Here is a 13,773-nt window from a genome sequence, read left to right as displayed (position 1 = left end):
CAAAACTGACTAACAAAAGAAAAAAACAATGTGGGCTGATTTATCAATACTGGAGCCTAATGCCCTGTACACACGATCGGTTTGTTTGATGAAAACGGACCGATGGACCGTTTTCATCGGACGAACCGTTCGTGTGTGGGCCCCATCATTTTTTTCCCCATCGGTGAAAAAAAAATAGAACCTGTTTTAAATTGTTCTTATGGTTAAAAAAACAATCGAAAAAAACAATCGTCTGTGGGGAAATCCATCGGTCAAAAATCCATGCATGCTCAGAATCAAGTCGACACATGCTCGGAAGCATTGAACTTCATTTCTCTCAGCACGTCGTAGTGTTTTACCTCACCACGTTGGACACGATCGGATTTTTAACCGATGGTGTGTAGGCAAGACTGATGAAAGTCAGCTTCATCAGATATCTGATGAAAACATCTATCGGTTTGTTTTCATCAGATGAACCAATCGTGTGTACAGGGCATGAGGGGAGCAAGCACTTCCCAGATTACTTTTTTTTTATCTGAAACACTGAAGCATTTTGGTTGTATGATCAATAGCTACACACTTTGCTCCAGTTTTCCTATTCCCCTGTTTGTTTATTTTTTAGTACAGCAACAAATGTTTTTGCTCGTTGTCTTCCGTTACTTCTGGTGAAGATTACATGCGACTCAAATGTTGCCAAAAACTGGATGGCATGATGTTTTCCATTTTTTCCAGTATAAAACTGAAGGGAGCCAGCATCGTCACAAAACACTGCAAGAAAGAAACAACATTTAGTATTACTACTGGATCTCAATAACTACAGTGGACACACTTGTTCTTACGATAAAGAGTGCTGACTGAGCGTAAACCAAATATATATATAGAGAGAAAAAAAATACAGTGCTAAATAAGCTACAGGACTCAATTGTTTGAGTGCATTTTGTTTCCAGATACACAGTTTGGTAGAAAAGCGAATAATCTAGATTTCTTATTTATTTATTCCAAAAATGTTTTTTGTGTGGAACAATGGTTTTATGCTCATAACGAGCGTTTCGATTCCAGATCAAAGTCCAAAGTAGACCTATCAAAAGTCAATGGCATTAACTAGCACACAAGCATGCACTTGAAGATACAGACATTTTAAGAACTGAGAAAATACGTATGCAGTTATTGAGGAATTTACCAAGTTGTCCAGCTGTTATGGTGATCCAAAGGTTTCATTGCTTTTTGCTAGAACATATTTCTGAGTCAGAGACAAGCAAACGGCAGTCAGAGCCTCCACATTTAAGTCAGTTCTGGTTTCATTTTAAAGAAAAATATAGTATATTTTTGAGTACACGCTTTGGAGGATATTTACTACCATCTTGAAAGAAGTAAATGGGAACATTATGCCGTTTTATACCACAGTGACCACTCAAGTTTAAAATTATTCCTTGGGAAAATTTTGCAAAGAATTGATTGGTCAATACTGTAACAAACCCATCTTTGTTTCCAATGTTTTCTACACTTTTAGTTAACAAAATAATCCTGCTTGAGTTATGACTATAATGTTTTCTGGGAAGCAATGTCTGACATGAATAACACATTTTACTAGCTTATTGTTACAAATTTTATTTCAAGTGCATAGTTATACATGGTCTGTTTAGTAGTCATCTTTATGAAAGGGAATTCCACTCACATTTCAGCTTAAAATGTATCTAAAGCCAATATGTATTCTTTCATTTTGGATAAGATGCCGGAGTTTTTCTATATCTAATTGGATGCTACCCATAGAGAAATATGTACAATTATGTATTGTCTAGATTCCATTTACTGAGATTTACAGTCACCATACATCACCATGTATGTTATGTTGAAATACTGTGTACAATCATGTAATATCTAGACTTTAATTATTTACACCCATTAGTACTATTTTACCAATCTTTATGTGTATGTCATGCCTTTTTTGTAATAATAAAAAACAATGTTCAATATTATTGGTTCATATAATTCAGTATATTCAAAGTCCCACCATCTAGTTTCCTTATTTGTGTCCTGTAAACTCAACAGGAAGCGAGAATCAATATTTCCAAAGTGAGGGAAATCCCCATTTAGGCTGGGTTCACACTCTCCGAGGCGGCTGTACAGGGGTCCATCTTTGGCTCCGTTTCAGGTCTGAATCCAGTCATTAATTCAAGCCCAATTCGCACCTGAAACGGAGAACAGGGCCACACCGGACCCCTGGTGTGAACCCAGCCCTAGACAGTTCTTGCGGTAACAAGTATCCCCATTGAAAGAATTCCCCTTCAATTTATTTTCTCGTGGCAACTCAAAATTCTGGATTTACCCTTACCTAACCAGGGACACTGGGGGCCGGAATAATTAGATTGAGTAAATCTACCCAGTGGGGACAAGGAAATATGACAGTGGTTCTAACCACTCACCAAATCATAGCATACTAGCTCATTATGAATTACTTACCTGAGATCGAAGCTCCCAAAGCGACTCTCGTTCCTCTACTATGCCGCCGCCATGATACCCGAGTGACTTGGCCGGAGCCGCGATGGTGTCACTCCCCCGCATGTGCGTGAGAGCCATCAGTGACAGCATGATCACCTTCACTAACGGCACGCTCAGTGCACCTGCGCACCGTAGACATCAGTGCAGTCTTTTCAGCAAATATCTCCTAAACCATGTAGGTTTAGGAGATATGTGTTGCACCTACAAGTAAGCCTTAATAAAGGGTTACCTGTAGGTTAAAGTGGTCTGTAAGGGTTTACAACCACTTTAGGTATTTAGCACAGTGTGTAGAATGAAAGGCTCCACTCTATGTTGCTTTCTCTTCAGCACTGACATATTGTACTGTATGTCCCTATCAGTACTGTTTGGCTCTTTTGTGTCTTCTCTATTTCCTTGGTGAAAGCTTGTGTGTGTCTTCATCCACAATGCTAACATAGAACCACATCATTGCACACAGTAGGTAAGCGTAAGGGCATTGGGAGTCTATTTAAGGCAGAAAAAAAAGTTGACTGGTAAAAAGAGCTGCTCATTAGGGTGCTAGAGCAGAATATAAATGAGCCACATGGGTAAGACCGATTGTTACAGAATTTAAGAACAGCTTTACATTATAGAAATTAGGTATGAAGGATGATTCATGAAAAATAAGTGTCTAATTAATATGAGGGGGCTGTACATTGGTGTAGATGAATATGAGCAGTTGTACATTTTGAGAACCTGCTTGTAGTTGAACCAGTGCCAGTGTTGGATGAATATGAGAGGGCCTAGTGAGGGCTGAAAGTAAAAAAAAAGTCTGTATATCAGGTGAGCTGAAAAAAGGTCAGGATCTGAAAATGAGGGGACTGGGTAAAAATAGGACATAATGGGAATGTTTAGGAGGAGTATTCACTGTATCTGAAGAAGCATGCACATTAGAAAGTTGGGTCAGATTTAAGGACTGCTAGCTATGGCTGAATACCATATAACTGGGGATACACATGAGGTGGTGGCATTAGATAATTTTGAAACATGATGTGGGCTGAGGGCATATAATTATGAGCTAATAAATAATTATAAGCTAGAGGGTCTGGAGGATGTTAGTTATGAGGAAAGGTTGCGAGCACTAAACATATTCTCTCTGGAAAAGAGACGCTTGAGAGGGGATAGGATTTCAATTTACAAATTCCGTACTGGTGACTCCACAATAGGTATACAACTTTTTCGGGGAAGGGAGTTTAACAAGACACGTGGCCACTCATTAAAATTAGAGGAAAAGAGGTTTAACCTTAAACTAAGTAGAGGGTTCTTTACTGTAAAAGCGGCAAGGATGTGGAATTCCCTTCCACAGGCAGTGGTATCAGCAGGCAGCATCGATAGTTTAAAAAAACTATTAGATAAGCACCTGAACGACCACAACATACAGGGATATACAATGTAATACTGACATATAATCACACACATAGGTTGGATTTGATGGACTGGTGTCTTTTTTCAACCTCACCAAATATATAACTATGTAACTATGGTAGGAGCTGCACATGAGAAAGCTATGGGAAGGCAGAGGCTTAACTTGAGGGAAGTGGTGATTTACGTTGTGGAAGTTGCAGGTCAGAGAAGGCAGTTTTTCTGACTGGGATGCTAGACCTCAATCAGTTCACATTGTACCACATTCTGGATCATACATCACGGGACACAGAGCCTTAATTATTTAATGGGTTATGTAGTCACCACAGGTGATTGTACACTGGCAAACCCAATTAAAATTGAGTTCCTTCCCTATATAACCCCTCCCAAATGAAGAGTACCTCATTTTTTTCACCAGTGTTAGGAGTCTAAATCAGTTTCTGAACATTCGTATGGAGTCTTTTCGTTCTGTTGTTTCCACCCTTCAGGGAGAAGAATTCCTGGCATCAATAGACATCAAAGATGCATATCTGCATGTGCCAATATTTACCGGTCACCAAAGATTTCTAAGGTTTGCTGTGGGGCTGGCTACAGAACCTTGAGTGTTCACAAAGATACTAGCCCTGGCCCTGGCAAGACTAAGGGCACAAGGCATAGTGATAACAGCCTACCTGGACGATCTGTTGATCATAGATCAGTCCGCCACTCGCTTGGGCCACAATGTGCACAGCACAGTGGAATATTTACAGTACCTAGTCTGGGTCCTCAATTTGGAGAAATCTTCCTTGCAGCCTCAAAAAAGGCTAGAGTACTTGGGTATGATTATAGACACATCCCTAAGCAAGGTATTCCTTCCCAAGCCAAAGGCAAAAGCCATAGGAGACTTGGTCCGAGTGGTAAAGGCAAAAAGAAGTCCTTCCATCCGTCTTTGCATGAGATTGTTGGGAAAGATAGTAGCCTTATTCGAGGCTGTCCCTTACGCCCAGTTTCACTCAAGACCGTTACAGGGCAGGATTCTGTCAGCTTGGAAGAAGTATGTTCAGGCCCTGGATCTTCCTATGATCTTATGTCCAGGGGTTCGCCAGAGCCTCAATTGATGATTGATCCCCCAAAATCTGTCGGAAGGGAAATTCTTCACTCCAGTTACCTGGAAAGTGGTAACCACAGATGCCAGCCATCTAGGCTGGGGGGCAGTGCTAGAAGAAGCATCTGCCCAGGGAAAGTGGTCCGGGGCCAAAAAGCTCCTACCCATCAACATTCTGGAGATTCGTGCAATTCATTTGGCCCTCAAAGTTTGGTCTTGCAGGCTGCAAGGCTGGCCTGTTCGGGTTCAGTCTGACAATGCTACGGCTGTAGCCTATATCAATCACCAAGGAGGCACCAGAAGTCTGGATGCCCAAAAAGAGGTGAATCACATCTTGGCCTGGGCACAAAGAAATATTCCTTGCCTAACTGCGGTCTTCATTCCAGGGGTAGAAAATTGGCAGGCGGATAACGTGGAACACATTGCTTTGCTACAAAACTGAGGTACTCTCTATTTGGGAGGGGTTATATAGGGGAGGAAATAAATTTGAATTGGGTTTGCCAGTGTCCAATCACCTGTGACGACTACATAACCTATTAAGTAATTAAGGCTCTGTGTCCTGTGATGTATTTCCAAGAAAAGGATTTTACAGGTAAGCTGTATTAAAAAATCCAATTTTTTCCTTTCCTCACAAATATGGGGTTAGCTCTGCATTCTCTTACAAAGTTGACGGTTCTGTTACAGCTTATCTCCTCACATTGTAACATTCAGCTTCCGTCTGTCCTCTTGTATACCTACTGGTCCACCTCCAGTGTTCTGCCACCCCAAGTACAGGAAGAGCTGACCTTCTGCCTACCCTAGAGTAATCCTCTGCTTCCCCCATAATTAGCTTGCACTCCATTTCTTACCATAATCAGTTCAAGTAAGAAGGTTTCTTTGGCCAACTAATAATATCCTACTAGGCCAGGTGTGAAGAATCATGTGACAATGCTGAACCAATTAACACTGTCAAAAAGGGAGCCCTTAGCTTTCTATAAGCTATGACTTCACTAATTTGTGTGTAATGTATGTGCCATGAAAGCAAATGGAAGGCAACTATATGCTTTATCCTGCATTGGCAAAGCACAGGTTAACTTCAAGACTGGGGTATGTGACCAGATCAGGGTTGGGTTTGAGAGATGTGTTCTAACATAGACTTGGTTGCACACACCCATGATAAAAATGAAAGGTGAAGTTATTTATCACAAGCCTAACATAGGCCCGGATTCACGTAGAGCCGCACATCTTTTGGCCGGCATAGCGCATCTCATATGTGCTACGCCGACGTAAAACAAAGAGGCAAGACCAGTATTCACAAAGCACTTGCTCCGTAACGTAAATTGGCCGGAGTAAGCCCGCCTAATTCAAAGTAGCAAGGAAGTGGGCGTGATGTATTAAAATGAAGCAAGACCCCATGTAAATGAAGGGCCGAACGAACGGCGCATGCTCAGAATCACATTGCATATACTCACTAAGATACGACGGCTCAATGCCTACGACGTGAACGTAACCTACGCCCAGCCCCATTCAGGTAAACGGTGTATACTCTTGTGACGGCGTATACTCTTGCGACGGGCGCAAGTACGTTCGTGAATCGGCGTATCTTGGTCATTTGCATATTCGACGCGTAAATCAATGGAAGCGCCCCTTGCGGCCAGCGTAAATATGCGCCCAAGATACGACGGCGTAGGAGACTTACGTCGGTCGGATGGAGCCAAAATTCAGGCCTATCTTATTTCAAGCATCAGGTGCATAGATACGACGGCACATCAATGCATTTACGCGGCGTATCAGAAGATACGTCGGCGTAAGTGTCTGTGAATCCGGGCCATAGTCTATACACTAGTAGATTTTCATATGAAAATTCTTCATACATTCGATGGATGAATGTTGTTTGCTTTTAATGTTTAATTTTGTATTAAATGTTATTTCACAAATGAAATTTGTTTGTTCATGAAAAATGTCCATCCTGCTCCTTCGAATTTTCTTGTCACTTTGGTCAAAAACAAGAATCAGTTTGACCCCACTAATGATTAGAAAATTGAGTTAACATGTTTAAAAAATTTGGAGAAATTATACTAGCGTATAGCCAGCTCTACCTGCCAAGTTGTTGCAGATGACAGTAGCAGTTGTGTGAGTACATGGGCAGATGCAGTAACTGGCCAGTCTATACTTTAGCTGGGGAGTATAGAATGTAGTGTATACACCCCTCCCCGCCAAAAAAAATGTTTTAATTAATAAAACAAACAGCATGTCCAACATGTAAAACACAATAGCATCTACTCAGAACTGTTTCCCTGATCGTTTTCCTGTACTTGTACTCTGCACAACATTACTCTTTGTGATGCCTTATTCAATAAACCAGTATGAGTAATAGAATATATGTCACAAGATAACACATGCAAGGTTCAGAAATACAAAAGCACATTTTACTCAACACTTTTTTCAAAGATGTGGCCCACTGTGAACGTGCTGACATTATAGACATGTTTAAACGACAGATTCCTGTTACAAAGCCAGACTGGGGTCCCTTATGAATATCAGCAAACTTTACTTTTTTTTTTTACTTTACGGTGTGGTTTCCAGCATTACAGTTTCCCTTCCCATGCTAGGGAATGAAATTGCATGCAAAATAGTTTGGCACCTGTCTTCAGCATTGTTTTCAACATGATCCATACAGGCAAATCATCCCTTATGATTTTATTTTAGCTTCCAGTGATGACAGCAGCTTTTAAAGGAATCTCTCTTCGCATGATACAATTTAAAGGGGTAGTTTCTATTGCTCTCTGAAAAATATATATACCTCTGCTATTGCTAGGGTTGAAAAAAGTGGACTGATAAGCCCCACCGATTATATGAAACATCTAAATTTATCCAGGCAAGTTAATATTTTTAATATTTTTATTCCCCCCGAAGTTGCATTTATTGTGAAGAAGCATCAGATAACGAATATGTTCAAGATGTTTTCTACAAATGAGAAGCTCTTTGTATGTTACTCTACTTGTTCTAGAAGAGAATGCATTCTATTTTTTGGAAGCCGTTGACAGATTTTTGTGTGTATATATGCATTATATGTTTTTCCTATCTAGTACCTATACAGGGGGTTATAGAGTCAGCAACAGCACTTAGGCATGCAGTGTTTTTAACCACTTCCATACCGGGCCTATTCTAGTACTCGTCTCCTACATGCTAACTAAAATCATCATTTTTTTGCTAGGAAATTACTGAGAACCCCCAAACATTACATATGTTTTTTTAGCAGATACCCTAGGGCAGGGATATTCAATTAGCGGACCTCCAGCTGTTGCAAAACTACAAGTCCCATGAGGCATAGCAAGACTCTGACAGCCACAAGCATGACACCCAGGCAGAGGCATGATGGGACTTGTAGTTTTGCAACAGCTGGAGGTCCGCTAATTTCATATCTCTGCCCTAGGGAATAAAATAGTGGTTGTTGCAACTTTTTGGCACACAGTATTTGCGCAACAATTTTTCAAACACTGGTTACATAAATTTAAAATAACAAAACAGTAAAGTTAGCCCAATTTGTTTGTTTAATGTAAAATATGGTGTTGCAATAAATCTCCATAGGCGATGCTTAATTTTTTTTTTACAGGTTACCAGTTTAGAGTTACAAAGGAGGTCTAGTGCTAGAATTGTTGCTTTCGCTCTAATATCTAATATTATATCTCACATGTGTGATTTGAACTGCGTTTATATATGCGGGTGCGACTTACGTGTGTGCTCGCTTCTGTACACTTTAAAAAAATATATATTTGTTTATTTTCCTCACATTTTTTTATTTTTAAACTTTCTCTTGAGAAATGGTGCATGGCAGGTCCTCTTTATGGAGAGATATGGGGTCTTATCCAGGCAAAACATAAATAAATTACCAATCTTTTTCTTCCCAGCCGAGATCTTTGTTTGTTTACTACTGCTGCCCGGACAAGACGTCACAAAATCGCGCCCAGGCCTCGAACAGCCAGAGAGATGACTGAAATCTCTATGACCATCGTTTACCATGGACAGGTAAGCATACAGACAACCGGTTTTCTTAGCAGGAAACACTCTGACGGGAATCCAGATGAGAAAATAGAGAGCCAGGTTCTCTATTTTCCCGTTGTGATTCCCGGCTGTTTTTCTGACGGAAAAACTGCTAGGGAGCATACACACGGCCGGGATTCCTGGCCAAATGCTCTCCTGGCAGTTTTCCTGCCAGGAAAACCGGTCGTGTGTACGAGGCTTTACATTTGAAATTAGGTAGTTTGACACCCTCTGAAAATTAGAAAAGTGTCAGTTTTTAAAGCAGCTGGATAGATTGGAGAGCATGGCATAATTTCACTGCTCCATGCATAACTGAAAACCCCAAAAAAACACAACCTCCATAAAACCCAATTTTAGTAATTTGCTAATCTCTAGGGCAGATTCTAGGGAAAGCTTGTTAAGCTTTAAAAAAGAAAAACTCTGTATGATATTATTTTTAATAAAGCACAATTCGTGTGTGAAACATGTAAGCTGTTCCTCCCTTGCTTGTACATGTAGTGCTCTTCATGGTTTAATGCGAATAGAGGCATTTGGATGTCAGTTTAGCGTGCAGCCATCCGGATTTTCCTTTCGTTATTGCTTCGGCTGCGATTGGGCGAGCACCCTGCAGTGAGGAGATCATGCTGCTGGAGCCGGCTCACCTGTGAGCAGCGTGGACCTTTTGTGTATGTTATATTTTTTGTCTTCTACAAAATCAGAATACATATGTGCACAAAAAATGTAGGAGGTAGCTTGGGTCACGACAAGAGCTTGGTATTTTAAGTGATGGCACCGAAAGCGTTACTTACCAAGTGATTACACTTCACTGCCACTCTAATATAGATTTGGAAAGTGAGAGGATGAGTGAAAGCTTTTTAGAAAGTCATGATCAGACTTCACTGTGAAGCCTTTCAAAAGATGTTTAACAAAAAAGAGCAGACAAGGAGAGAGGAAAATACATCAGACACAGCATTTAATAAGAAAATCCTTCACAGTCAGGGTTTTATTGAAAGAAAATCCTGAATTCCCACAGACCAAAGGGATCAGAGAATCAAAAACTTCAGCTATGGCCTGAGCTGAAGCAGTGTTGGCTCTGAAGTTTCTTGCTAGCATCAAAGTGGATAAAGATTCTTAAATCTCCTTCATCTGTACAGAGGTGAGAACAATGCCTTCATCTTATATGAAGGCAGTAAAACAGAAAGACAGGATGCAGTCAGTGTTAAGCGAAGGTAGAAAATATGCTGTCTTATTACCATATGGACAGAGTTAATTTCTATTAAAACACGTTGTCATTTTCATACTTGAATCCTGGGTCTTCAAATTTTAGCACCATGTAACAAAATGTAAAAATGTGATCTTTTCAAACAAGTCAGCAAATTTCTCAACATTTCTGAAGCTTAATACTGTACTTCTTATATTTTATATTGTCCCGTGCCATATAGCAACACATGTTCTATGCAAAATAGTATTTGTTCACGTGTTATGTTTATTGCTGCATTTTTGAATATGGCCGCTAAAGTTTTGTGGTGCAAAAATTCCTAAAATATTCTAAAGTCTAATTATTTTCCCAAAAAAGCTTAGCTTTACTTACATATTTTTTTTTTTCAAATAACATTTTATTGATCATATCAATGAGCAAATGAACATAGACTGAATGCAGCAGTGCACACAGATCGCTAGAGAAACAATCTAGCCAGTGTTTACATTGTATTAACACACAACTCTGGAAATGGTAAATAATCAGAACTGACAATCTGCATACAATAGCAATCATCAAACAACTGCCACAGGCCTCTACAAGGCCAGAGAAGAAGAGAGAAAAGAGAAAAAGAACGGGGTGAAAAAGTGAGAAAATAAAAAAGAAACAAGGATTAAGAGGGGGGTTAAAGGGAGGGGGATGGGGGGCGGGGTTAGGGGCTCATCCATCGGCTCAGGACGGGTCCTCCCGGCAATGCCACTCTTCCCAGACCTTATCATGCATTTCCAACCTATCCTGTATTCTAGCTGTCATTTTTTCCATAAGTTCCACATCTTTTATTCTAGTGTACAGGTTTTCTTGGGAGGGTGGGGAGCGCCTTTTCCAATGGAGGGCAACCAGGCATCGGCCAGCTGTGAGTATGTGCCTAAGCAGTTTTTTGGATGATTTGGAAATCTGTAGGGGTGCTACCCACAATAAGAATAGTTTGGGAGTCCAGGGGACCTGCACCCCCCCCAAAAGGCGGGATAGCAGGAGTTGTGTCTCCTTCCAAAAGGGTACAATCTTGGGGCAGCTCCAGTAAATATGGTAGAGGGAGCCCTTGTCGCCAGCACCCATCCGAGCAGGAGGGATAAATAACATGGAGCACATCTGGCGTCAAGTACCAAAAATAAAGAACTTTATACATGTTCTCCTTGTAGAGAGTACAGTAGGAGCTCTTTGCTGCCTGAGACCAGATCGTCTGCCACGCCTCCCTGGGATTTCTTCTCCCAGCTCCTTTTCCCAGTGAAGCATGCAAGTATGCTTACCCTGGGAGTCGATAGAGTGGGAATTAAGCAACCGGTAGATATCAGATATCAAGCCTCGGCATGCTGTTCCCTCCAGAATTATGCCCCCAAAAGGGGATGGCGCTGAAAACTGGAGGTTCGGGGCAAAGGATTGGGCATAGTGATGTATTTGCAGATAACCATAAAACACCTGGCGAGGTAAGTCATGTTTGTCCTGGAGTTGAGTAAATTATAGCAATTTACATGTTCTCGGATCCAAGTGGCCGAAGTGGAACAAGTTACGTGTCGGGGTTGTAGAGGAAAGAGGTTAGCAGTGACCTCTCTGAGCGGAGCCCATGGACACGTGTGAGTTTGCACCAGAGCGATCTAAGTAATGTCATGGACCCCAGAAGCCTCTCCAGGTCTGCCTTCGCACCTGCGTTCCAGAGTAAGCTATTTAAGTGTGCAGGTGCAAACCATATCTTTTCAATTTCTGTCCATTTGTTGTACGCCCGCTGGGGGAACCAGAAGGTGATGGCGCGCAATTCAGTTGCTTGATATTTCACTAAATCTGGAATAGCCAGCCCCCCATCAGAGCGGGAAGCCACCAAGACCGAGCGGGTTATCCTATGTCTCTTATAGTTCCAGACAAAGCGCACCAGGTCTGCTTGGAGCTTTCGTAATTGTGCGTAAGGGACTGGGATAGGCAGAGTCTGGAATAGATACAGGAGTTTGGGAAGAATGGTCATCTTCACAGACGCCACTCTACCCAAAAGGGAAATGTGGTGAACTTTCAACTTCTGCAGGAGGTCTCGTATTTGGCAAAAAATGGGAGGGAAATTAGTCTAGTATAGTAATGCAGAGGACGGCGTGATTTGGACTCCTAGATACTTACATGATTTTATATTTCAAGCACTATCTGCACCTCCCTCTGAAGTGGCACTGCAAATAGCTTTCTGATGGATGGCATTAGCCTGACCCTAAATGAGTGGTGTTTGAGATAGCATAAACTGCACTGTGGGATTTGCCCATTCTCAACAACCAAAAAGTGTAGATTGTTTTTACATTTTGACTGTGTACAGTTACAAGTTTCAGATTAAGTGTCCATAAAAGGACATACAAATTTGAAAGAAAAAAGGTGTTACTAAGCCCAGGTACTTGTATGAGAAAGTATCCTGTTCTCTTTGTATTGCATCATTTGTGTGAAATCCCTGGTGATCCTGCTATTCCATTTTGCTTTTTCGATTGAAAACTGACCACGCTAAGCAGGAGAACACACAATGGTCAGTTCTCCTATGCTGGGAACTCAGGCTGCTCTCATCCAATGATCAGACATGTCCTGACACATCCCCCGGCACAGCCATTTACTGGGAAGCTTAGTGTACTACTGCTTCTCCTCCCCTCAGCTCTTATGCAGCTAAGAACAGAGGAAATGTGATCACTTATAAAAAAGGGCTAAAAAAGGAATATATAATGTTTTTTTTTATATCTATACAATTAGGGTTACTAGTATCGGTACCGAGCATTTGAATGAGTACTTGTACTCATGCAAATGCTATGATGCCTAATCCGATACCTGGGCAGCCAGGGGATAATTTGTGAGGAGGTGAGGGCAGTTACAAGCACGGAACTCCCTGTATAATTTCAATAAAAGCACCTGACGACTTCTCCTCCTATCTCTCCAGGGGCTTTCAGCTGCTTTATTGAACTCTATACAGGGAGATCGGTGCTTGCAACGGCCCCCACCACCGCACGATCATCTCCTGACTGTCCCATGTCCTCCTCCGCTTCCCCTCTGTGTTCTTCTCTGCTACCCCTCCACTCTCCGTCCGTGTCCTTCTCTACCCCTTCTCTGCTCCCCCACCGTGTCCTTCTCTGCTCCTCTTCCCTGTCATTTTCCACTCCCCCTCTGCTCTTTCTTCGCTGCCCCTTGTCCTTGTTCGCTCCCCCCCCGGTCCCTGATCTGTCAGGATGGAGAGTGGTAGAAGGAGCCGGTAAATATGTAATTTACGGCCCCCTTCCTTGGACAGTCAGTGACTCTGTCCATTCAAAACTAAGCATCGTAAAGTGAGTTTATGATGCTTTAGTTTATGGATGGAAAGTAGCCTCTGTCTCCTGTTCATTCATCTTTAGTGCAGGTGATACTGCAGAGAGAGACTGGGGAATCTGTGTCCTGAGTCCCTTTCCCTGTCTCAAAGGGGAGATGTCAGACCCCTGATATCTCACCAAAGCCCCCCAAACAGGGTTCATAAAAAAAAAAGAAAAAGAAAAAAAGAAAAATTGTAATAAATATTTAAAAGTAAAATTGTAAATAAATTATAAAAAAAAAATGTATAAAAAAATTGTAAAAAAAAAACTCTAGATTA

At 41.4% G+C, this 13,773-nt stretch overlaps 1 protein-coding gene across 1 annotated transcript in view; it reads right to left on the bottom strand.

The window, feature by feature from the left end:
• Positions 1–446: 446 nt before the first annotated feature.
• The window catches only part of LOC120927054 (suppressor of tumorigenicity 7 protein homolog), a 241,553-nt gene continuing 228,226 nt past the window's right edge, over positions 447–13,773 (bottom strand). Inside the window, exon 15 of the mRNA XM_040337485.1 lies at positions 447–747. Within this exon, the coding sequence (XP_040193419.1) occupies positions 652–747 (96 nt within the window). The 3' untranslated portion in view covers positions 447–651. The remainder of the gene's footprint in view (positions 748–13,773) is intronic.

This window comes from Rana temporaria, chromosome 2, assembly GCF_905171775.1.
Source record: "Rana temporaria chromosome 2, aRanTem1.1, whole genome shotgun sequence".
NCBI lineage: Eukaryota > Metazoa > Chordata > Amphibia > Anura > Ranidae > Rana > Rana temporaria.
This window is presented reverse-complemented; position numbering and strand designations above follow the sequence as displayed.